This window comes from Bos grunniens, chromosome 17 (genome assembly GCF_055505025.1).
Source record: "Bos grunniens cultivar Pamir isolate PY7600 chromosome 17, Bosgru_T2T1.0, whole genome shotgun sequence".
In the NCBI taxonomy this organism is placed as follows: Eukaryota; Metazoa; Chordata; class Mammalia; order Artiodactyla; family Bovidae; genus Bos; species Bos grunniens.
Window position 1 is genome coordinate 69,077,068 of NC_141181.1, and position 23,386 is coordinate 69,100,453.

The 23,386-nt window shown below is 59.0% G+C and overlaps 1 protein-coding gene and 1 long non-coding RNA gene across 10 annotated transcripts in view; both read left to right on the top strand.

Moving 5' to 3' along the window:
* NF2 (NF2, moesin-ezrin-radixin like (MERLIN) tumor suppressor) overlaps positions 1-11,639 on the top strand; it is a 72,095-nt gene extending 60,456 nt beyond the window's left edge. For 2 of the 9 annotated variants that reach the window (XM_086348615.1, XM_086348623.1), the window contains one exon: positions 11,356-11,639. In XM_086348615.1, the coding sequence (XP_086204741.1) occupies positions 11,356-11,406 (51 nt within the window). In that variant the 3' untranslated portion in view covers positions 11,407-11,639. Of the gene's footprint in view, positions 1-1,372; positions 1,433-1,795; positions 2,371-5,559; positions 6,218-11,355 lie in introns of those variants that run through there. The other 7 variants (XM_086348616.1, XM_086348617.1, XM_086348618.1 and 4 more) reach the window with 7 other exon arrangements.
* On the top strand, positions 6,304-7,828 carry LOC147355734 (uncharacterized). Its single transcript, XR_015144747.1, has 2 exons — positions 6,304-7,584; positions 7,666-7,828. It is a non-coding gene; the product is annotated as an uncharacterized LOC147355734 (long non-coding RNA).
* Positions 11,640-23,386: the final 11,747 nt, after the last annotated feature.

Here is a 23,386-nt window from a genome sequence, read left to right on the forward strand (position 1 = left end):
CAAGTGTGAGGTCGGCATATGCTCCCTCGGCAGCCGAGTCGTCACACTGGTGTCGTTTTTTTTTTTAACATGTACTTAGTTGAGGGAATTTTTTTTTTGACTCACGCCAGGAAGGGAAGTTACTCTGCCGATGACTGTGAACCCACTGGCTTGATGGAAGGGGAGCTTGTGTTAAGAGCTCTGATGAAATGAATCATGGTTCCAGGACGGGTTTTGATCCATCATTTAGCGGTAAAGCAGTTCTGTCTTTCAAGCCGAGGGGAGTTCTGCCCAGGGAGCTGCCTTACTTAATGAGAAAGCAAAATGAAAGGGAGGCTGTCGAGACTGGCCTCTCCCTCTCGGCTTTTTGTGTGTCTAAGCGGCGTAGGACTGTAAAATTCCATTCTTGATTCAAAACCAAATTCTGAATGTTAAGCTTTCGTCCAGACTTGAAAAGAAATGTCTGGAAGAACCTTAATGTTTTAAAAGAGGAGACTTCCCATTTATGTTGCTAACAAGTTTCATGTCTTTTTCTCCATGGATGTTTTGAGCTTTCAGCCTTTGGGAGGAAGTTAAGTCCCATACTGTCAGCCCAAGAGTATACTTGTCTTCCGCTGGGCAGAGCAGAAAGGTCCTCTCTCGCTAGGTGATGTCAGCTCCTGACACTTTGCCCTAGAGCCAGGAACACCTGTCACACGGGGGTCAGAACGACAAGGCTCTTCAGTGAACTTAGATGGTGATAGATGTGTTTAATTTTGTACTCTGTACCCGAGTCTTTAAAATTAGTCTCCCAGTGCGAGGACTGTTTTCAGTGGTTAAGCCGTATCTGAAAACCCTGAGAGATGTGTGTGCCTGCCATCACTGAGGGGGACAATCGGGAGTCCCGAATCCTTCCTCCTGACTCCAGTTAGCATTGGCACCAAGTAGAGAATCCCTTTTAATAGCGTGGAGGAAGAGACCTCGCCACCATCCACGTTCCTCTTTCCCCCAGCTTCTGTAACTTAACGGGTTTCCCTCCTGGACCCACGTCTGAAACTCTGAGCAGAGAGGGGAGCTAGAGCGAGGCCTCAGCCTGTGGGCAGAGAGGAGGAAGGACCAGCTGGCCAGGGAGCTGGCTGGGCCTCCAAGGAGCTGCCTCAGACCCCTCCCCACTCCACTGTCTCTCCCCCCAGCCCCAGGCACAGGCTGTATGTAGCTGCCTCACAGCCCCCGGGGTGCTAAAAGCTGTAGAGATCCCCGACTCCAAGCCGTAAAAAACAAAACAAGTAAAGTCGCCAGTCACAGTTTCAGACCTGGTCTGAAAGCATTTTGCAAGTGGCACAATGACCCGTGACGTTGTTGATATCACAGGGTGTGTTTTCTGTTTTTCTTCATTTTTATCTTGCTGGTTTAGCCTCAAGCCCAAGGCAGAAGACCTATCTGCATTTGAGCCCTCACAGTAGGTTATGCCCAGGTACTCTATGTGGTGATGGGACCGCCCTCTGTGGTACTAACCCCTGCATGAGCTTGCCTGTCTGTGTCCCCGGGGCCGCGCCCAGCCCTCCCGGGGGGTCAGGCGGCACCTGGGAACTGGCCGCAGCATGCTTGAGTCTGAGAGCAGGCGTCCCCCCCACGGGGCCAGGCCGACCTCCAGGGCGTGTCCCGGGGCCGTCGGACCAGGCGTCCTTCCTTCACGTGTGTCGTTGTTGGGCTGGGGAAGGTCATGGCTTCTTGTCCGGTCAGGTGTGTCTCAAGTCCTTCGTCTTGGTGGCGTCCCCCTCCGATAAATAACCCTAGCATGGGAACGGGGTCTGTTTGGGTGTCTTTTTAACTCGAGGTCATGACCTTTCGCGTGGTGACAGCCTCTGAAGACCCGTCCGCGGTGACACCTGGCAGCTCCTGGTCGTGGGACCAGGGTGGGGTGGAGAGAGCTGCCCGTGCTGCTTTGCCTTCCTCTAGAGCCGGCCCCCAACCCCCACTTTCTGTCCACATCTATTCTCTTTTCAAGTAAAGCAACCCGCTAGCACAGGGGTCTCAGCCGCGGTCAGGCTCAGCGGACCGTCTGTCCACCAGCGAGCGCGCTGACGGCCGCCTCGGCGGGAACTCCCGTCGGGACAGCGCAGTCCTGGCTGACGGGCAGTCAGCGCTCGCCAAGTGAATTAATTGAATGATTGCTGCTTTCCTTCTGCGACAGTTCATTATTCTCCCCACAGGCCTAGGCAGTGGAGAGAATTTATTACACACAATAATAAAATGACACTCTCCCCCTGCTCCTCACCCAAGCCCCAGCAGCACCCACGCCAGTGAGCCCGCCGACACCCGCGGTCACGTGTGGACATGTTCTTTGCTATCCTCACCATGGTTTTTGCTCCCAAAATAAAACAAGCCCATTGGAAGCTTTGTATCCAAAAATGCGATCTGGCACAGGATGGATCCTATTTGTGGTTGCCATCCAAGCGGGAGAGGTTAGCTATTAAAGTCCCAGATGGGTCTCATTATAAGATGGATTCGGTCTGTCAGTGGCTCCAGGAACCCCTGGCGTGAACCACAATTTGTGTGTGACACTTTTATTTAGCGGGCTCCTGTTGCTCAAGCTTTCACGCCACGTGCTGGCGTTGAACACCCCGTCACCAAGCGGTGCATGCTCTGTGCTGGGCAGGAGTGAGAACCATGAAATGAGTGGGCCAGGCAGCACGGCACCCAGGGTGGGCCCACTGAGGCTTCCCGGGCCCCGTGGCGAGCACAGGGGCCCACAGAAAGCCCATTTTGTGTTTCAGTCTGTGCTGGCAGATATTCTCTGTGACCGTACTCTTCTACCTCGGGATGATTTCATCTCTCTTCTTTCTGTAATGATTCAGAACGTTTCAGTTCTTCGGGGGCCCGGTTCTGACCGTCAGCCCTCACTGAGCTGTGATTACAGACAAATGAGGTTTCGTTTGTAGTCGAACGTGTGCTGCTCCTAGGACATGCACAGATGCCTTCTTTTTTTTTTTTTAATGTCTTGATGTGAACTTGTTTTCAAAGTAGGCTGGCTGCAAGCTCCAGTTAACCCAGAATTCAGATTAATCGAGGGTTAATAAAATGGAGTTGGCTCTCAACACAGCTGGACTTAATCTCAGCATCACAGATCAAGCAGTGGTAGCTTTTGCTACATATGAAGTTGGAGGGGAGGCACATTCTGGACTTTGGTGGTTCCAGCAGCCAGTAACCAAGCCTGCCGGCCAGCCACCTGCTATGCCGGGGTGGCTCTGGCCTTGTGCCTGGGCTGTGGTCTGGGCCAGAGTGAGCCTAGATGACGAGAAATACCACCGCAGGCTCTGAGATGTGGGCACCCAGACTGTCAAGGGCACAGCTCCATCTAGAAAGTCCAGGGTGAGAAATGCAGATCGGTGGTGAACCAAGGAGTTTCCATTGTCCTGAAGCTCGTCATTAATCTTGGTTCAAACCCGCCTGCATTGGTTTTGTTTTGTTTCATGTTTCGTGTCTTCTGACCACAGATTCCTTCGAGGAAAGACTGGTTTCCCTCCCTCTGGCCGTCCGGGTGTATTCCTCCCCCTTTGCTCTCCAGCTTCCCCCTCGAGGCCTGTGTCTGACCCGCCTCAGCAGGACCCTCTGGGGCTGGTGACACTTAGGCTAAATTCCACGGGTTTACCCAGGGCAGGGGTTACCATGTTCCTGCGGCAATGCCGAGAAGCAGTCCAGTCTGCCTCACAGGGGCCAGCTGCTGTGCCACTTCCTTCCTCTATAATTCTTACCTCCTGCTAAGGGTCAGTGTCCTCTCCTATAAAAGGGGAATAAAAGAGTTCGTGCCCCTCAGGATTTTTATGAGGTTTCAGTGAGTTCCCCGTGGGCTTCCCAAGTGGTGCAGTGGTAAAGAATCCGCCTGCTGGTACAGGAGACACGGGTTCGATCCCTGAGTCGGGAAGATCCCCTGGAGAAGGACATGGCAACCCCCTCCAGTATTCTTGCCTGGGAAATCCCATGGACAGAGGAGCCTGGTGGGCTACAGTCCACAGAGTCGCAAAGAGTCGGCTACGACTGAGCGCAGCTTGGCAAGCAGTTCCGTGTAAAAGCTCAGCGAGGGCTTGAACTTGTATAAAGAAACAAACCTGCTTGGGAGCCTGGCCTGGGAAGCGCCACACTTGCGTGCGCAGCTCGAGACACGCGTATTCAGTGGTGTTTTAGCTTCCACGTGTTTGGAGGTAAAAGCTTTTAAAAAGCCAGAATGAACCACACCATTGGTGCTGTGTGATCTGGATTTGCAAGGGTGTATTTTTCTGCTTCCACGGATCTTCGCTGCACATTTCCATCTTCTCCCGATCGATAATCAGCACAACTGGTTTGACATTTGCATCCGAGTCTGAGCGGCACTAGCGATCAAAGGCTGCCCTTGGGAACGTAGACCCATGGCATTCTCGGGGTGGCGGGGGGGAGGTGGGGAGGAGAGCGACAGTGGCGTTCCTGGCCTCTGGGTCTTCTGAACAAGGGCGTGGGGTCTGGCAGTGAGGCTGGGGGAGGGGGAAACGGTGTCCAGGGCTCGCGCTTCTTGCCTTCAGAGCCACCGTGCCGACGAGGTGCGCAGTGGCCGCGTGGGATTTAGCTGCACAGCGCACTGTGGAGGTGACACTGTGGTCACACCCTTCACCCCCGCCCCTTCTCGAGGGGCAGCGTCATTCTGGGCTGGTCTGAGCGCCAGCAAGCTTGTCCTCGTGTCTCGTACCCGTGGTCTCTGAAGAAGCACAGGATCTCAAAGGCAGTCGACAGAAGAGAAATCCTGGAGGTCAGAGAGCTTAGAAAGCTTATTTCCTTCGTAAGTGGTGTGAACCACCGAGGCCCTGCTGTGGTTTCTGCTGGTGGGGAGGCGTCAGTGAGGAGCCTCAGCATGTCTCTGAAGCCCAGCTGCCGCTCTCAGATCAGGAAGACATAAAAGACCAATGACATCTTCAATTTGCGGGGACTCCCTCTGGAGCTGCAGGGCTGGGAGTCAAGTACAGCACTTACAACATCAGGGACATGATCAACCCCAGTGCGAGGGTGGACTCGCGTGAGAGGCGTCCCTCCTGGTTAAAGCCACCGGCCCGGCCTCCCTCCTGAGTGACCTCCATCTGCATTGCCTGCCGGGACCTGGGACCCTTCACAGGCTGTGCTGCTGGTGTGGTTGACACGCTCAGTGCCCCCAGACCCAGCTCGGGGACCCACTTGGCTCAGCCTCTTTGCCAAAAGACTGCGATCCAGCCCCTCCCTTGGGTGGGTGGGCTTTACCTGGGTGAGCCCATTCCCTGTGGGAGGTGTTGAGGAGCCTACAAAGCCTGCCTTGCCCTCCAAGGATATCTTGCCCCCGTTTGGAAGTGCCCAAGGGCACCAGTGGGATTTATTTGATGTTTGAGTCAAACATCTCATCTGGTCCCTCCGCACGGACCATACGTGTCCATGCTGCTTTCCTGCAGCACCTGATCTATCACCGCAACCACGGGAGGGACGAATCCGGCTGTAAACTCATTCTGCGGGCGCAAGGTTCTGTTCTGACGATCCCTGCTGTGATTTCCCTTCTGATGTTGGCGATTTGAAAAGACATGGGTCTGTCTGCACCGTTTCCCCCAGGTGCCCGTGCCGCGCGCTCCGTGCCCATCCGTCAGCCTCTCCGTGGCCAGCGAGGTGAAGCGGGCCGATTAGTCCATTTTCCAGGTGGAGGAGCCGAGCATCACCTGGGCAGCCGGAGATGCCAGCAAACACCCGTTTCCAGGCGCCATTCAGCCTAAAGGATGCATAAACCAAAGGCACCCTCCGGGTTTTCCCAGGCAGATTTCTCCCAGAAGCAGATAAAGTAGCTGATGCCAAACTGGATTTGTTCATGACGGTGGACTCGGCCCCTCGTCCCACCTCCGTTTCGGGATAAGCATGTAGACAAGCTCTCTGCCCCTGTACACATCACCAGATGACATTCGGGTGCAAGTTGTCAGCTAGCAAGATGACAGAATCGCTTAATCCGGCCAGCTCCCAGCCGCCGTCCCCCTCCACCGGCCCTGCCCCCTCAGCTTCTCTTCCGGAAAGGGAATGTTGATCACACCCCAAACCAGAGATTATGTGGGAATTGGCTGCTGCTTCTGAATTTGGCGTTCACCTTCCTGCTCCCAGTGGTGGAGAAGCTGCTTGTCCTTTTGTATCTGTGCTACGCCCGCCACCCCCGCTCCCCTCCCAGCTCCTCTGTTCTCAATATGTAGTGGCGGAGAGAAAGTGTAACATGATTTTAGGGCTTGCATTTCAATTCCCCTGCATTTTTATGGGAAGAGTAGGGTCTCGGCCCCTGGAGTTCTTAGGGTAGTGTCTGAAACAGGTTCAGCCTTGTGGGTCTCCTTGTCTAAAATGAATAAGACTCCCCCACTACCCACCCCCACCGCCTTTCTCTCTTACCCCACCAGGGATGAGTGGATTGAGGCGAGGCCCCCAGAGACTAGTTGGAGGACTCCTGGCTCTCTGATTAGTTTTGTTCTCCCAGCTTAATTGTAGAGCTTCTTCTTGCTGTCTCGTCACTGATCGCCGAAGTGGCTCTGTGTCCTGCCCACCCCCACCCCCAACGCCACCCCCTTTTCTTTAGGAGCCAGATTATCACAGTGTGGCCTTGTGAATCAATTTTCTCTATGCGCTGATGAAAGTGTAATTCATCCTTAATCAGGCAGCCTTGCCGCTGCAGGCCCCGTGCCGGAATACATCTAGTTCTTCTCCCTTCACTTTGGGAAGCAGTCCTCCCCCCCCACCCCCACCCCCCACCCCCCAAAAGGACTTTTAGAGGAGAGCCGGGGAGGAGGGAGCTGGCAGCCACCAGCGTGGGGGGCTGTGTTCCTCCAGCAGGGGGCACTCCTGGGAATGAATGAGGCTGGAGGAGCCTGGGAGCTGGAAGCCTTCCCTGCAGGGTGGGAGGGCCCCCCGCTGAGCCTGGTGCTTGTCTCGAGGCCTCCGGGCTTGCTGTCTCTAGATCCCCAGGGGCCCTCTCTCAGGAGTGGCCAGCAGCAGGGGCTGCCTGAAGTCCTCATCCAGTGAGCTGGAGGCCCCTGAGTCTGTCTCAGGACCGTGCCTGAGTCCGGGAGAGGCGGCTAGCTACTAGGTCCTTCCCAGGGCCGGGGGAGCCAGCCTCCCATCTTTTTAAGGGCACAGATGCGGCTCCCGAGTCTGAACTCGTGTGTTAGCTGGTTGGAGGTATCTGTCCGGTCGCACTGCACACAGCTTGGGTGGTGTGAAGAGGTCTTGGCCCTGCCAGGTGACCCCCCCCAGGTGACCCCCCACCCTGTCCTGCCCTTGCCTAGCCTGGTGGCAGTCACAGACAACGGGCAGTGCCATGGGGAGGTGGGTGGGATGGGAGGAGACTCTGCCGGGCTTGTGTGTGTCAAGGCTGGGCAGGAAGAAGGGGCCAGGCCACAGGTGGACCAGACGCCCGTCCCCCCCAACACACACACACACACACCCCGAAGATGAAAACCGCGCTGTCCAGCTCTGCAGCTGGCAGAGAAAAGGAAGTTTGTCTGCTCGGAATGGAGCTTGGATTAGTGACAGACTTGAACAGCCGGTTCAGTCGAGAGAGAGAGAGAACTTAATTCCTCCTGTATTATTCACACGGCTGATCTGAATCAGGTATTAGGAGACAGCTGGAAGGGAGGCGCGGTCAGCCCTGAGCCTGGTGAGGAGATGTTCATGGTCTTCTGTCATCCTCAGGGCGCCGGAGAGCGGACCCGCTGAGGCTGCGCGTCCTCAGAAGGCTTCAGAGAAGGTGGAGCGGACCCCGTGGGTCCTGGATGGGGTAGCCTGTGTGCGCGAGGCACCACTTCTCCGTCCATGTCCCCAGGCCTTTCTGCTCCTCCATCTACTGAAATGGTGGGGTCCTCCCCCAGCCCCAGTCCTGGAGGCACTGCCCCCCCGCCCCGAGCAGTCCTTCTGGGGGTGATGACACATGTTGCTGGATCACCAAGGGGCTGCAGGGTGGGGGGTGGGCTCACGGGACAAGCTTCGGCTCTCCTGTGCGACACAGCAGGATGCAAGGCCTCGGTCGGATCATCGCCCCTGTGGTCCCTTGCCTGCTAGGCGGAGAGCCAGGAAGGTGGACGGAACACTGAGTGGCTTGTACACCTTAGAAGGTGAGACGGTGGCCGGGATCCCAGCCTCTGTGAGCCCATCTTCCAGAGTCTATGGAGACGACCACGGGGGCAGTTCACGCTACGAAGGGCCAGCTCTGTGCTGTTTCTGCTAGGGCTACCCCTCCTTGGTTAGGAATGCATCCTGCCTGAGGCTGCACGGTCAGTGTGACAGTCAGGGAGCTTTCTAGAAAGAGCTGGCGGTCAGGGATCCCACAGATGAGGGGAATGATCTCAAGCCCAGGGGCCGGGAGCATGGCTGGCAGACCCCGAGGGCGCATCTCCCAGGCCCTGGGCTTGAGTCCCCACATGAAGGAAAGAAGCTCAGGCTTCTCCCTGCAGACCCGCCCCCCACCCGCCTCCCCAGCTTGCTCTCCAGCATGACTACGATCACAGCGTGATGCCTGGGATGAAGGATGCTGCTGAGTTGGGGCAGGCGGGGGCCGCCGTGGCCACTGGGAGGGTTCCAGTGGCGCCAGTCGGTTCGTGTGGGATTTTCCTCTGATGACGGGCTTCCTGTGGAAATTGGAACTGCCATGGCTTCCCTGGTGGCTCAGATGGTAAAGAATCTTCCCTGCAATGTGGGAGAGCCAGGTTCCATCCCTGGTTGGGGAAGATCCTGGAGAAGGAAATGGCAAACCACTCCAGTGTTCTTGCCTGGGAAATCCCGTGGACAGAGGAGCCTGGCGGGCTACAGTCCGTGGGTTCACAAAGAGCTACTAAGCGACTCACACAGGATTTACATTTACACGAACTGTGCAGAAAGAGTGAGCGATGGGGGCAGGTCTGCCTGTGGGCCAGGGCTGAAATCCCAGGGCCCTTGGTGTCAGCAGCCACGTCGGCCACCTCAGTCTGGTGGCCCCACCCGTCCATCCAGCAGCCCGGAGACCACAGTACTGTCTTCTTGCCGAGGCCGTGCGTCCGGGGTGCCTCCCTGCTTCTGCTTGGCCAGGGCATTGGGTCTGTCCCCGCACCTCTCCTTGGACTGGGGCTCAACAGCTGCTCTTGCGAGATAAGAGGTCAGTGTGGGCTGGGGTCCAGGGATGCGTGCTGCCCACCCGAAGAGGGCTTCACCTCCTGACAAGCTCACGCTGGAGTGGGTAGCTGGAGTCTGGTGCTGGCACCTCGAGGGGACAGACGGCACACAGCTCACGTAGACAATCCAGGAATTCTTGGCGCCACCATCGTACAAACGGGCAGCAGGCTCTCGGAGGCCTGCACAGGCTGGGCTCCCTGCCCAGGGAAGTGCCAGGCCCCCCTCCTCGGGGGCCTCTGCTTGCCCCACCTCAGTGGCCGTGAGCCTTCCCCCTTCGCCTGCATCCCTTCTAACCTGTGCTGTGCCCTGCTTCCTGATCCCTGGAAGGCCAGGAGCCACAGCTGCGGGAGGAGGGACGTGATCTCTTAGTATTACCAGCCGTAGCGTGTCATCGGGCATTTCTGATCACGCTGTGAGGAAGGGACCGTCAGGACCACCCTGCAGCTCAGCAGCCAGGTGGGCTTTGGGTCAGGCGGTCTGGCTGTGCCTGTGAGTGAGTGGGTGCATGAAAAGAAGGGCTGTGGCAAATGTGTCTCCTGCGGGTCCCCTGTCCCCGGAGGAGCTGACCTGAGGTCCCCCAGGCATGTTGGAGGAACCAGAGTGGTACACGGGCTTCCACCCCTTTCGGTTCATTCTCTCCCAGGATGATTTTTGTCCCAGCGGCTCTCTGGCTCTCTCTTCCGCATCCTGGTTCCCATTATCACCGAGCGTGTCCTTCCCAGTCCTTCTCTTCTGTTATGTTTAGGGAGAAGCCCGTCCTTCTAGAGGGAGTTCCGTCTCAGCAAAGAAATGAAAGCTCTCTGCATTCCCGTTAGAGCTGGGCTTTCCAAAGGGCTTCAGAAATTGGTTCCACTGAAGGAAACAGCTCAGATGCCTCCCTGCATTTAGCTTGTTAGTCGGGAACTTCAAGGCCAAAAGATTTGGCAGGATTTAAAGAGCCGGCTCTCAAGCTGTCTCATTTCGAGTGCACTGATGCTGTGCATCTTTGATGGTGAAGTGGTTGGGTTGGAGCCTTCCTCCCCCGCCCTTCACAGAGCCAAGCTCTTTGGATTCAGAGGCTGCCAGAGGTCTCTGAATGAGGGAATGGGCCAGGCCATCTAGCCTGCCCCTGTGGTTGAACTCCAGAAAAAAGGGGCTCAGAGAGGTCAAGCATGTCTCTTGAGGCCGAACGGTGAGCTGGTGATGGAGAATTAGCACCTGGGCCTCTCCAGCCTGGTGGGGAACTCTCGAATTTCCCCCTGCATCTCACCATTCGTTGCAATTACCACCTGCATTTTGCTCACTCGACAAGCGGAGCTCCCACTGTATGCACAGCACTAAGCCAAGAGGCTCGAGGGTATGAAGGTGGACGGACTGTGCGTGCTCTGTGTCTGCATCCCCGGAAACTCTCCTTAGCAAAGTCCCAGAGCTGGACGTGGCGCGCAGTCTCGCCGGCGTGGTTGCTTTCAGGAGCAGAGCTGGGCGCTGGGAGGATGCCCACGCCAGATGCTTCTGCTTGGGGAGCTCCTGGCAAGGGGCCTGCTGGGTTGGGGAATTGAGGTTTGGCAGCCCCGAGAGGTCGCAAACCCTAGTTCGGGCCTTATCTGCCAGCCAAGAGCTCCTCCCCCGGCCCTCCCCTTCCCTTCCGCCTCTTCCCCGAGCTCCTGCCTCTTAGGAAAGGCCTCAGGCCCAGAGCACCCCACCACCACCACGTGCTGCCCCCTCCCTGCCTGAACCAGCCCCACCTAGAAAGCCCGAGCCCTCCATCCCAGTTTGTGGATGGAAATGCCCTCTCAGCTGCCAGGTCACGGGCAAGTCGGCTCTGGGGTCCCCTGGGGAACTGGGAGCAGAAGAGACGAGCTGGTCTTCACGTGACGCAGGCCTGCCCCGCCCGAGGCCCATCACCTTGCCCCAGCGGCATGCCCAGGGCCTGAGGACTGAGACGTCGGTTCTGCCGAGCTGACCCTCGAGCCCTGGTGTGGACAGCACGCCCTGTGGATGGGGATGGAGGAGTCTCTTCAAATGCCCCGGGCTCTTCTGCCCGCCAGCCATCCCTCCCTCCTGGCGTGTCCTCACTGGCCACCTCCCAATCCGAGTCCTTGGAGGACTCTGGAAACTTGCTTGGGGCTGACCACCGGCTTCCGTCTTCCCTTTCATTCCAAACCCGCTTCGAGCTTAGTCCCCGAGGCAGGAGGGTGTCCTGTCGTGAAAGGGCAGGAAGCCAGCCCCGCCTTCACCATCTTCTCTGCTTCCTTGCAGCTCACCCTGCAGAGCGCCAAGTCCCGAGTGGCCTTCTTTGAAGAGCTCTAGCAGGTGACCCGGCCGCCCCAGGATCGGCTGCTTCTGCCCGCCTGCCCTGGCACCGACGGGACGGGCCTTACACCACGGGAGCCGTCCAAAGGCAGGCCGAGCGGAGAGCCCAGGCCTTTCATGTGCAATTGCCTTGAACTATGACCCCGCAGAGGGTTCTCTGGTGGGGTTCTAGTTCTCCTGACCTGAGTCTTTAGGTCTTTTTCAAGAAGTATTTGTCTCTCCTTGTCTGATGTGGGGTCCTATGCTTCCTTCGTCCAAAGCACCCTGGAGTGTGTGTCTTACTGTCCCCCCCTCCCCGGCCCCGGCTGACCGCCCCGGTCCCCTGGCTGGGAAGTGGCTGCGGGGAGGGGAGTACACAAACCCCCTGGAGACCCGGAGGCTGGTGCCATCCCCCACCCCTGCCCCCAGGGTTCCAGAACGTTCATCTCCTTCCCTGGTGAGGAGCTAGTGTGGGGAGAAGGTGGCCCAGAGTGGCCCGCCTGCTCCACGTCGTCGGAGAGCTCGGCCATGATGAGCCGGGAGGAGATGGGCACCCGGCCCAGGCACCCCCAGGGGGCAGCGCTCTGGCTGCCCATGGTGGGGAGTGGAAACGCAGCTGTGCCCGGGGAAAACCCGGCCCAAGCTGTGGTGAAGGACTGGCTGCTGGCAGAGGGCCTGGGAGGCCAGCCAAGCCTGCACCTGGAACTTGCACCCTACGAAGCTCTCACTGCCTCTCTTCTGCCCGCTCAGACCCAGGTCTGAGAGGCAGGCGTAGGTGGGGTGGGCCTCTCCAGCTGGAGGCTCTCCTGCAGGTGGCAGGGGTGTGAGGGGGATCCCCATCGCTGTGGTCAGCCCAGCCATGACCAGGGTCTCCGCAGGGCTCTTGAGGCCCCACAGGGATGTCTCACTGGCCGCGGCCCGTCTTGTCGATCTGAACCATCCTTCCTCCTGGCCACGCGCCGGCACAGCCCCCCACCCTTGACGGTGCCGGGGCCTCCTTTCCTGCTGCCCTTGTCTCCCTAGAGCCTTCACTTTACCTTCTCCCTGGGCCGTGGGGGGAGGGGTGCAGGTGACCCCTGGGCCGGGTGGGGGCGGGGAGGCATAGTCAGTGCTTGGCGCCTGCTGGCACGTGGCCCCCCCCACCATGCGCCCACCCAGGACCCACACTCACTCCTCGGTCTGGGGCCACTCTCCCGCCCTTCCTCCATGGCCTGCTGGACCCCCCAGCCTGTTTACATCCTTCCCACGGGGCTCTTGAGCAGAGTGGCAGGAGGGAAGTCTCATCCAGTGAGAAGACGCTTCCCACGTGAAGACCTGTGAGGGCCCAGAGATTTCCCGGGGGCAGAGGTGGTCTCTGGCCATCCTAAGTGGTTTTGAGAGACTGAGACGCTCACAGAGATCCTGCCAGATTCCACGGTCAAGCTGCCCCAGCGGTTGTCCTGGGCTGGCCGCCACTGCCTTGGGCCACCCTGCCCGCAGGCAGCCAGCCCCTCGGGACGTGCAGGGTGGGACTCTGAACACTAGGCACGAACGGCTGTTGCTGGGAGGTTCCCCTCCGTCTCCCCTGTCCCTCCAAGGCCTCTTACCCTGAGACAAGGTTCCCGGTGGGGGTCCTCTAGCATCTGCCTGGCTGTCTCCTCAGGCTCACCACCCACCCCTGACCTGTAGATTTAGTCTGTAACAGTGGCTGTGGGCCCAGAGCATGGTGGTCATTTATAAAAACGTTGTGGGGTTTTTATTATTATTATTATTATTTAACTGCTGCTTGTGTGTCTGAAGTCTGTGGCCACAGGGGAGCGGGCTGGCATCCGAGCCGTGTAGGGGAGCTGCCTCGGGGTGGGAGTGGGCCGGCTGGAACACCTCAGTTTTCCTTGGGGACAAGAGTGGGTGGGTACCTCCCGGAGATGGACAGACGGAGAGGACGGGGCCCTCCTAAGGGTCTTGAGCCCGAGTGGAAGAAGGACTTTGAAAGAGGAGCTCCGTTCTCAGGGCGCATGCCCACAGCGGAGGCGACTGTGATGTGCCAGTGGGCGAGCTGAGGGCTTGTCCAGTTAAGGAAGCCCCTGACCTCCACCAAGAGCAGGGCCCTGCCTGGGATCGTCGGGTTAGAAGCGCCCCTGATGGTCACTGGGCGGAAGCACTGGGCTAGTGAGCCTCGGCGGGGCTGCACCGGCGGCTCTTGGTGGGCACACGCAGACCACCTCGCTGACTTGCTCCCCGCCCCTGCTGGGCCCCGGGGCCTCTGCCGTGTGCGGTCCCTGATGGACGGCCCCCGCGGCCTTACGTAACGCTTCCTGAGCGACTGCCTTCTGAGTCTTGGGGACAGGCTTCTCTCTCTCCCTCTCTTTTCTCTTTCGAATCCAAACAGCACGTTCTGAGGCTGACAACCGGCCACAGCGACTGAGCGTCGCCCGCTGACAGGGCTGAGACCCGGCGGCCTTGGTGGGGAGACAGCCGCTGCCCCAGGGCCAGGCCGGCCCCTCTGGGCTTCCAGGGAAGCTCCCTCAGTTTTCAAAGACATCAAACCACCCTCCCCCATCCCATGGGGCCTCCTGTCAGAGCCGGACCAGGGAAGGCTATTTTCTATTCTGGCGGACTGTTGTAATTTAAATGTTTGTTTTAATAAAAATTCTAAACTGTAAAAAGTTGGTCTCGGGCCTCAGTTTGCTTGTCGCTCCAGCCCCCGCAGTGGTGGGCGCCGGGTGCCCCAGAGGAAATGGGCCTCTGCCCCCGCTGATGTCTAGGACCTCAGCCCTATCCCTATGTCGGAGGGGAAAGGATCCCCCTTTTCCGGGCTGATGGCAGCACCCCTGACTGCACCTTCATCTGGGCACCCCCCTCGTGCTTCCCATGAAGCAGGCTGTGTACTGGGTCTCCATCGCACAGTGACCTTCCCACACCCCTCACCTGCCCTCAGTTCCAGACCTGGAAACAAGGGTGCCATACTAGACGGTCGCTCCAGGCACTTCTGCTTCCGGGGTCCCCGTTTCTGGCTCTGGAAGCGGGGTGGTGGGCAGCATGTGGAGTCCCCGGGAGCCCAGGTGCTGCCTACGGGACAGAGGTGGCCCCGTGTGGTCACAGGGCCGTGTGCCATTCACCCCTGGGGTTGAGAACTACCCTTCTGAGCTTAGGGGGTTTTGTTTAAAGTCACTCAGTCATGTTTTTGGACTCTTTGCAACCCCGTGGACTATACAGTCTGTGGAATTCTCCAGGCCAGATTACTGAAGTCGGTAGCTGTTCCCTTCTCCAAGGAATCTTCCCAACCCAGGGACTGAACCCAGGTCTCCCGCATTGCAGGCAGATTCTTTACCATCTGAGCCACCAGGGAAGCCCAAGGATACTGGAGTGGGTAGCATATCCCTTCTCCAGAGGATCTTCCCGATGCAGGAATTGAACCAGGATCTCCTGCATTGCAGGTGAACTTTTTACCAGCTGAGCTACCAAGGAAGCCATACATACATATATATATATATATAAAAAAAACCAGCTTTATATATATGTATTGGAAAGATACATATGAAGTTGTAAAGCTAGAGAATTATGAAGTTTTTAAACACTTCACTATTTTGTTCATTTTAAATGTATAGAGTCAGTAACTAATTCAACTATTTGTGTTCAATAAATAATAAGAAATTGCTGTTTTTTTTTTTTTAATTGATGTATAATTGACTTACAACGTTGTATTAGTTTCGGGTGTGCAGAAACTGCCACATTTCATTTGCAGTGATTGGAAATAGTCTGATTTCCTACCTAGTCCCAAGCTAGAGAAAGAACCTTATAAATACCAGTCATCTGAAGTTGTTCAGACAATATTTTTACCTTTTTTTTTTTTTAAGCCAATCCCTGATCCCAAAAAGATAACAATATGCTCTCACAGATGTCAAGATCACCATTCAGTGGGGTTGGAATTAACCAGGGAGACAGGTTGAAATCTCCTCTGCTTTTTTTTCGGTGTCGTTTTTCATTTGCTTTGACCACGCTATAAACCCAAAGCTGCCACAGGATCCGGATGTTTCCCTGTGGTATTTGCAGCCCGGCCCCATGAGGGTCCCTGAGTGGCTCCTGGCATCCCTGCCAGCACTTCGTCCTTCTCTGTGGTCCTCGCCTGAGCTGAGTGCCTTCCAGCCATCCCCAGGGCTGGCCACCCCAGAAGCCTTCGCGTTGGAGGAGTGGGTCGGGAGCCACCCACAGATGTAACGACGAGTTGGCAGCAGGACTCCAGGGGGAAAGGTACTGGTGAGACGGTTGCTGCAACTGTGTCTAATCCAATTTCTCTTGCGCGTCTGGGGAAGAGACAGTCGAGCCGTCCGCATTTCTCCTTCGTCTCCCTCTCAGACAGCCCAGGCAGCTGAGAGGGAGGCCAAGGGCTCCTTTCCCCTCCCGGGCCACGCGGGGCTCCCTGGCAGCCTGTCATTACTGCATTATGGCAGCATGCTGCGGCCGCAATCCTGGCACCGCTAGGGAGGCTGGAGCCGGCTCAGGGCCACTGAGCAGTGCCAGGACCTGAGCCTTCACAGAGGAACCCCCACCGTGTCCCCTCCCGGTTCCCACGTGATGCCTATTCCCTGCTGGAGTAGTAGCCCCAGAATAGCACCTGGTACGTTGCCTCTGAGCTGAAGAAATCGAGACACCTCCCAGTGAGGTCGCTCACTGCATACCCGCTCCCTGCCTCCTGGCTCCCCCTCTGCAAAGAGGGCTGGGAGTGACGCCTCTGGGCACCTCTGAGGTGCTGTCAGGCTAACATGAAGATGAGACCCCCCAAAATACTCAGATTTCTAAGGGAAAGGGGATTGCGGGTGTGTAGTGGTACCACCGTATCCTTACAAGTACCAGGAGCTGTACACACGAAGAAACGTGGCATCTTTTCCGTTCACATAACCGTGGGGAGGGCCAAAGGACATCACACGGCCGAAGGGCTCGAAGCCCCCGACCTAGAACTCAGAGAAGACCCGGGTTTCAGCCACTTAGCAGCCATGTGGTCGAGACAAGTTACCTAAATTTTGGGCACAACAGTTTCCTCATCGATAAGGGAGTTTTGTCAGGGTTTGTGGGAGCTGATCGTGCCCAGGGAAGCTCTAAGCCCAGTGACTGTCTCTGGAGGCTTCCTTTGAGGATGGGGCGGGGGGAGTTGCAGGAGGAAGCAGAGGAAAGGGCAGTAGGTGACCCAGAGGAAACCCCAGCCCAAGAGCGACCAGGCCCACCTGTGGCCCCCACCTGGGCCCCTCACTCCACCTGCACCCCGAGCTTAATGATCTGCATCTGGCCTCTCTGTCCTCGCTGTGTTTGCCCAGTGCCAGCTGCAAAGCCCAGGGAGATGATGGATCACCCAGGCTGGGGGCTGCCTGGAGAGGATGTTCTGGCTTCGTCACATTAATACCTGCTGCTCCGGTCAATAATTTACTGGAGGCTCAGGGTAAGCGTGGGTGGGTGGGCAGCCCTTGGCCCACCCGGCACCTGGAGTAGCCCATCCTGAGCCCGTGGGTACCCACTGCAGATGCTGGGGTGGGGGCGGTGGGGGGGGGTGACGGGCACGCAGCGACCTCATTTTCTCTTATCAGCCATGAGGAAGAAGTCCCCGTGGAGTTCTTGCCCATTTTCAATATAAATAATGTAATTCCCCTGCCTGCTTGCTCAGGGAGGAAGGGGCAGCCTTTGATCTGGAGGAATTAAGTCAGTAAACAAAAGGGAAGAAGGCTGCGGAGGTGTCTCCTTGTAGGCACCTGCTGTGCCATTTACCCAGGAGATGGAGCTAAACCCAGAACTGGGGGGAAGTGGACAGCCTCTCTCCTGTCCACCCTCCCCTCGGACCTCTCTGAAGTCTCCCTTCCTCCAGAGCTGCCTTTCCTGGGCCACCAGGCAGCCTGGCCTCTGAAGCCCCAACCCTCCCCAGCAGTGGCTCAGCCTGGTCTTGCATGGTTCCCAGGGGAGGGTGACTCAGGGAGACGTGTGCAGAGTAGTCTGGGGTGGTCTCGGCTGGAGGCGCCCATGACTGGCAGAGCCACTCAGACGGACGGTCCTGCCCTGGCCTGTCGGGGTCCAGCCTGTGCCTCCGGAGAACAGCTCTCTGCTTGCAGCTGTGCGGCCAAGAAGGTCCCTTCCCCAATTCTCCAGGCTCCCTTGTCCTCGAGTGCAGGTCCAATTTTGGATGAGAGGAACCTGGGCCCCTTCCTGTTGCAGGCATCTATGAATGCAGGTGTTTCTAAAAGAATTCCGCAGGCTGGTCTCTTTTACCTCCCTTTTGCCTCTGGGGAGCAGAATAAAGACAGACCCAGGGTCCCATGGGGTGGGGCTGGGGAGAGGGGTCTTGTGGGGTGGCACCCTGCAGGGTCAGCCTGCCTCACCCCACCCTCTCTCCCAGCCCCACCCTCCTCTGGCACAAACTGGGGAGTGGGCAGTTCTGGTGCCAGCCCCTGCGCTGGCATGAAGGGCAGTGGGCAACAGGGCAGGGGGCCTGGCACCGCCTTGTCTCCGGCTACGTGTCCGGCTCCTGACAGCCCAAGTGGCAGCCGGGGCGGCGCGTCAGCCAGGCCTGCTGCGACAGGTGCTCTGCCCTAAAACCCCTGGGGACCCCACAACCCCCAGCTTCTTTGCCCACGCCCGGGTCCCTCCCCCAGCCTTCCGCTTCCAGCCGAGTCCCTCAAGCAGAATCTATTAAGTCCTTCATATTAGCTGGCAAAGGGGAAACAACCCTCTTTCATCTTAACTGGAGTGAATTTGCATTAACACCTGGGGAGTTCTGTTTGCCTTGAGAAAGCACATTGCTATTCTGAGCTGCACACGCTGGGCGGCCGTCTCAGCGTCCTATTCTTTTATTAATACGGCTTTTCTCTCCTCCCCGCTTTCCCCATGGAATAGAGGGGGAGCAACTGGGGATAACAGGGCTCCCTGCCCCACGTAGGAAGGTCCCCGGAAATGCCGAGAAGGGAGAGCGGGGAGCAGCTCTCAGATGGAGCGGGCATGTATGTCCCCACCAGGGACATCCCTGGGCCGCATCCTCACCCCATTCCCTGCTCCAGGAGGCCCTCGGGCTCCAGGGGCAGCCCCCACCCCAGCATTCCCATCTGCCAAGCTCTGCTGTGACCAATCTGTACTGGGTGTCAGGTGGAGAGGCCCAGCAAGGCAGTGACCAGGGAGCCGGGGCCCGACCCAGAGGGGCTCCTTAGGTGGGGAAGGTGGTCGGAAGGTGTGGAGGACTCAGGGATGTCTCCCACTGGGCCCAGGGGCCCCGGCTGTGACAGTGACACGCAAGTCACGGCATGACAGGTGGGTCTGACCCTCTGCCTGCAGAGCCCGCATCAGCAACTGTCCCATCCTGTCACCGATGCAGCGTCAAGAGTGTTTGCAGGAAATGTGGGGTCGAGGGTGGGCAGAGCTTGGTTGTCAGGTCTCAGACCCGGAGATGGAGGCTCCCAAAGGAGACAGACAATGGAGAAGGAAGGGTGCACAGGGACACCCCTTCCCCGCCCCCTGCTCCTCTTGCTTCTAGTCCTCCAGGAAGCCCAGTACCTCCCCAAGTTCAAACCTGGAAGGGACGAGCCTCCCTTCTCCCCTACTCCGGCTCCCGTGGGCCAGGAAGCTGGAGTGGCAGGTGGGTGGGGGCACGCAGATATCCACTAGGAGCAGTGGACAAGCAATGCCTGTCAGGGCACCCCACCCCACCTCCCACCTCCTGGGGATCCCAGATGATGGGAGGAAGACGCAGGGCAGACAGGGGGGCCGGGCACCATCTCCTCTGGCCAGGCAGAAAAGGGTCCCATGAGCACTAGGTGTGGCACCGCAGGGCTGGGTCGGGGGCAGCGCTGCTCAGAGGAGAGGGCTCGGCCTCTGGAGCCCCGCACCCGTCTTGCACGGGACAGTCAGTTCCCAGCCAGCCGCAGGGTCACCGCGGATCCCAGGTCTGAGCCAACACCTGCCACAGTGAGACTTTATTAAGCGGGGCCTGCTGCTGTGTGGTTATGGCTGTTCACTATCAGCTCGTCCGGGCTCAGGTGTCAGAGGAGGCAGCTCAGGGCGGCAGGAGCCGCGAGGGCGGGGGAAGGGGGCGGTTCTTCCTTTGCTTTGCTCCCACAGCCTGGGCAGACCGCCCCAAACTGCCCCCCATGAAGAAAGGGGGGCAGGATATGGGCAGTTGGGGCCCCTGAGCTCGGGCCCCCTGGGTTCACACAGGAGAGGGGCTGGCAGCCACATATGTCTCTGAGTAGGTGACCCTGGAGCAACCTGGGCTCAGCCCCCGGGACTTGGAGAGGAGCCCCGAGGGTCCAGGAGCCCTGCGCCGGTGGCAGCATTCCACAGGGGTCCCTGGACCCCACCCCGCCACCGCAGACTGCCCACCCCCATCCCTCCAGAGACTGGGTCCGTGCCAGGGGCCACAGCTCCTCTCTCGGTGACATTTACCGGCTGGGAAGTGGCCACCGAGTCGTGAAATCAGTGCCGGCCTGGGGCTAGCCCACTTCATTAGACCCGGCTCTGCTTCGCTGGGTAGGTCGGCACAGGCCAGGCCCAGCACCCCTCTACACACCCAGCCCCGCAGCTCCTCCGGGCTGTCCCAGCCCCGCTGCCTGCCTCAGGGGAGCAGGCCCGGCCCCCCCACCCCAGCACTGACCCAGGGTCCCCCGAGTACCCGCTCAGGCCCCGAGGGGGGGATTACAATGAGTGATCGTGTACGCCTCGGCACTGCTGGTCCCAGCAGGACCACGCTCATCGCCCTGCACACGGGCCCAGTCGTGGCAGTGGCTCCCACTTCAGTCCTGGCTGCATCTTAAGGCCCCTGGGGGGCCCTGTGCTGTCACCACTGTGGGATGGGAGAGGGGGGCAGAGTGAGGCTCAGAGACTGACTTCTTGAAGCTGGGGTGCGAGCCCCATCCTACCTCCGCCTGGGCTGTTCTGCCCTCAAATGAGCTGGGTGTGGCCATCAGCCCCCTAAGGGGGCTCCCAGTGAGGACAAGATGGGGTGGGGGGCAGGATATGTGGGAGGGGCTCTCTGGGGTGCTGTCGGATGCTGGGAGGTGAGATCCCATCCTGGCCTTCATCCCCACAGCAGGGGAGGCGTTGGGGAGGCTGGGCTGAGCGCGGTGCTCTTGGAGTGTGTGGGGTTCATTCATGAGCCCCCCACTCTGAGGAAAGGTGTGGCTCTGGCCCCAGGGATCGAGCGAAGGTCTGCGGTGGGCATGTAGGCACCTCTCATCACCTCCCAGCTGGGGGACCCCAAGCAACTCAGATCATCCCCCGCTTTGAGCTCCAGTTTTCGAAGCTGGAAAACAGGGTCACCGACATCCGCCTTGGATGACTAAACGAGAACGCACTTTAAGTGCAGACTGCGCCTGGCACTGAGGCCGCCATCACTGCCAGGGAGCACGCGCCAGGCAGGATGCTGTCTGCCCGCCACACTCCCAGTACCGAGCGTGATGGATGCAAAACCCAGTCCCACATCATGCAGGGTGCCTGGGGAAGGCAGGCAGGCGGCCGAAGCCTTCTCGTCCGGTGCCCTGGGTGCTCAGTCCTGTGGGTACTTAGTACTCAATAGCTGAGTGAATGAGTCCCCCCCCATTTGTGGAGTGGGGAGCCCCCCCACCTGTGGGGTGAGGCTCTTCAGTCCGACTCCCCGGGGCCATTGTGCAATTCAGGTGAAATGATGGCTCAGAAAGCATTTGTTTTGATCATTGAAATACGAAGGAGGGAGGCGGTGACTTCTCAGCAAACCAGGTGGGGCTGGGAGAGGTTCCAGGCCATGATGTCCCCCTGGCCCCGCTGGTCGGGTCAGCCGAGCTGTACTTACCACAGGGCCTGGTCATCACTCAGCCACCCCCTCCCGAAGCCCTTCTGGCCCAGAGGAGCATCCATCAACGTCTCCTTCCCTCTGACAGCCCAGACAATTAGCTAGTCCCGCCTGAATCTGATGGCCCTGCCACTCACAGCCACCATCTTTGCTTCCCCCTCCTCTGCCAGGGGCCAGGCCATGGGGTGGGGTAGGGGGTAGGGGCACAAGGCAGGCACAGCGTGAATCCCCGCTTCTGGGGCACCACCGTGTGCCCATTTTACAGACGAGGACCTTGGCTCCCAGAGGCCAGAGACCTGCCCAGGGTCACACGAGTGAGGCCCAGAGCTGTCACTCAAACACAGACTGGTCTGGCTGCGGGGTCCACACTCTTTATTTCTGTCGCCCTTGTTCCGGCCTCAGTCTCCCCTGTGCTAAGAGAGCTGCAGATTTCCTCCAGGCCCCCCATCCAGAGCCCGGCGGAGGGGCCACTGCCTGCTCACCCCACCCCAGCATCCCAGGGACAGTGTGACGGATGCGGGTCCCTTGGGGGGCAGGAGCGACACGCCCACACACCCGCAGACCGACCCCCGGCTGATGGAGCTCCCCCTCGGGGGTGCGGCTCCATCTGGTCAGGCGCGGCGCCAGGCTGATGGATGGGCCACCCGCCCGGCCACCCGCACCCTCACAGCTGTGCTCCAGGGTCAGCAGGGCAGGCTCTGGGGCCCCTCATTCAGTCATTCAACAAACACAGGCTTAGCAGGGGGCCCACCGTGTGCTGGAACTCAGAGCAGACAAGATGGGCTAGGAAACCAGCTGTCACTCTTCCGTGTGATGGGCGTGGTCATGGGGCGGTTGTGGGAGTTGGAGAGGGCCTCTGACCCGAGGGACCAGGTTGATGGATATGATGATGGCAGAGGGAGCAGCTGGTGGGACGGGTCAGAAGTGAGGAAGGCGAGAGGTGGTCACACGGCTGTGATAGATTCAGGATGACCGAGGCGTGGGGAAGGCATGGGGTGGGGGCCCGGGCAGGCTGGGGAGTGGGGCAAGGCCAGCTCGGGCTCGCCTCCGGGTGGAGGGGAGTGAAAGCTAGGTCGGCGCTTCCAAAAGATGCCGCTGCAAAAGCGGGATGAATCGAGAGACTGGCATTGACAAATATATATATACGCTCATGTGTAAAACAGACAGCTAACAGGAAGCTGCTGAACAGCACGGAGAGCTCAGCCCAGTGCTCTGCGATGACCTGGATGGGTGGGGTGCGGGGGAAGGCTCAACAGGGAGAGGATAGGTGTATCCTTAGGGCTGATTCACATTGTCGTGCGGCAGAAACCCACACAACATTGTAAAGCAATTATCTTCCAGCTGAAAAATAAAAAGACCCCACTGCTGCCAGGGGGAGAGCGGCCTGCCCAGGGTCTGCAAAAATGAGGGGTGCAGACGCGGCCCTGGCCAGTGGGACTGGAGGGGGCCACGAAGCGGAGGGAGTGAAAGATTCTAGAGCCGACAGTGGGTGGGCGGCAGAAGCTGGGGGCGGGGGGTGATGGTCTGAGCCCCACTTTACAGATGAGGAAACCAAGCCTTGCAGACCAGGCAGCACTAGCCCAAGGTCACAGAGATGGAGCGGCAGGCTGGGCGGGGGATGACGCTGCACCGGAGCCGCACGGGACTGACCCCCGGCTGATGGAGCTCCCCCTGCCAGCCCTGGCCTCCAAACCTTGACCCTGGCCCCAGCCTGGCCGGGCGAGGGAGTCCGAGAGCAGCCTCTGCTGCCGCCTCACTCAGGGAGGCAGCTGGCCCCTTGGTGCTGCCGCGGACAGGAGCCCGGCAAGAAATATCACATCATTAAAATGACAAATCCCTTCACTAACTGAACTGGAAGGCCTGCCTCCCTGCCTCAGATCACTCAGCCCCCTCCTCCCCGGCCCCCGGCTCATCCCCCCGCTCCCAGTCCGGCAGGAGAGCGTGGCGGGACCACTGCCTTGTCCCTGAGATGACCTTGGGTCTCCAGCCCTCCAGCGGGGACCAGGGAGGAGGGGGGCTCTCTGTTCTACAGGTGAGGAAACAGAGGCTCGGAGAGGGGACGAGACCCACCAGTGGGGGCTCCCTCCTCTGCAAGGGTCCCCACCCCAACGTAGTGGCCAGGGCTCCCTGGGTGATCTCGAAGCCCACATCTGACTGCAGAATTCCACGGCCGTGCCCTGCCCCTGCTCAGAAGAACAAGGCCACAGCAAGACTCTGTTCCAA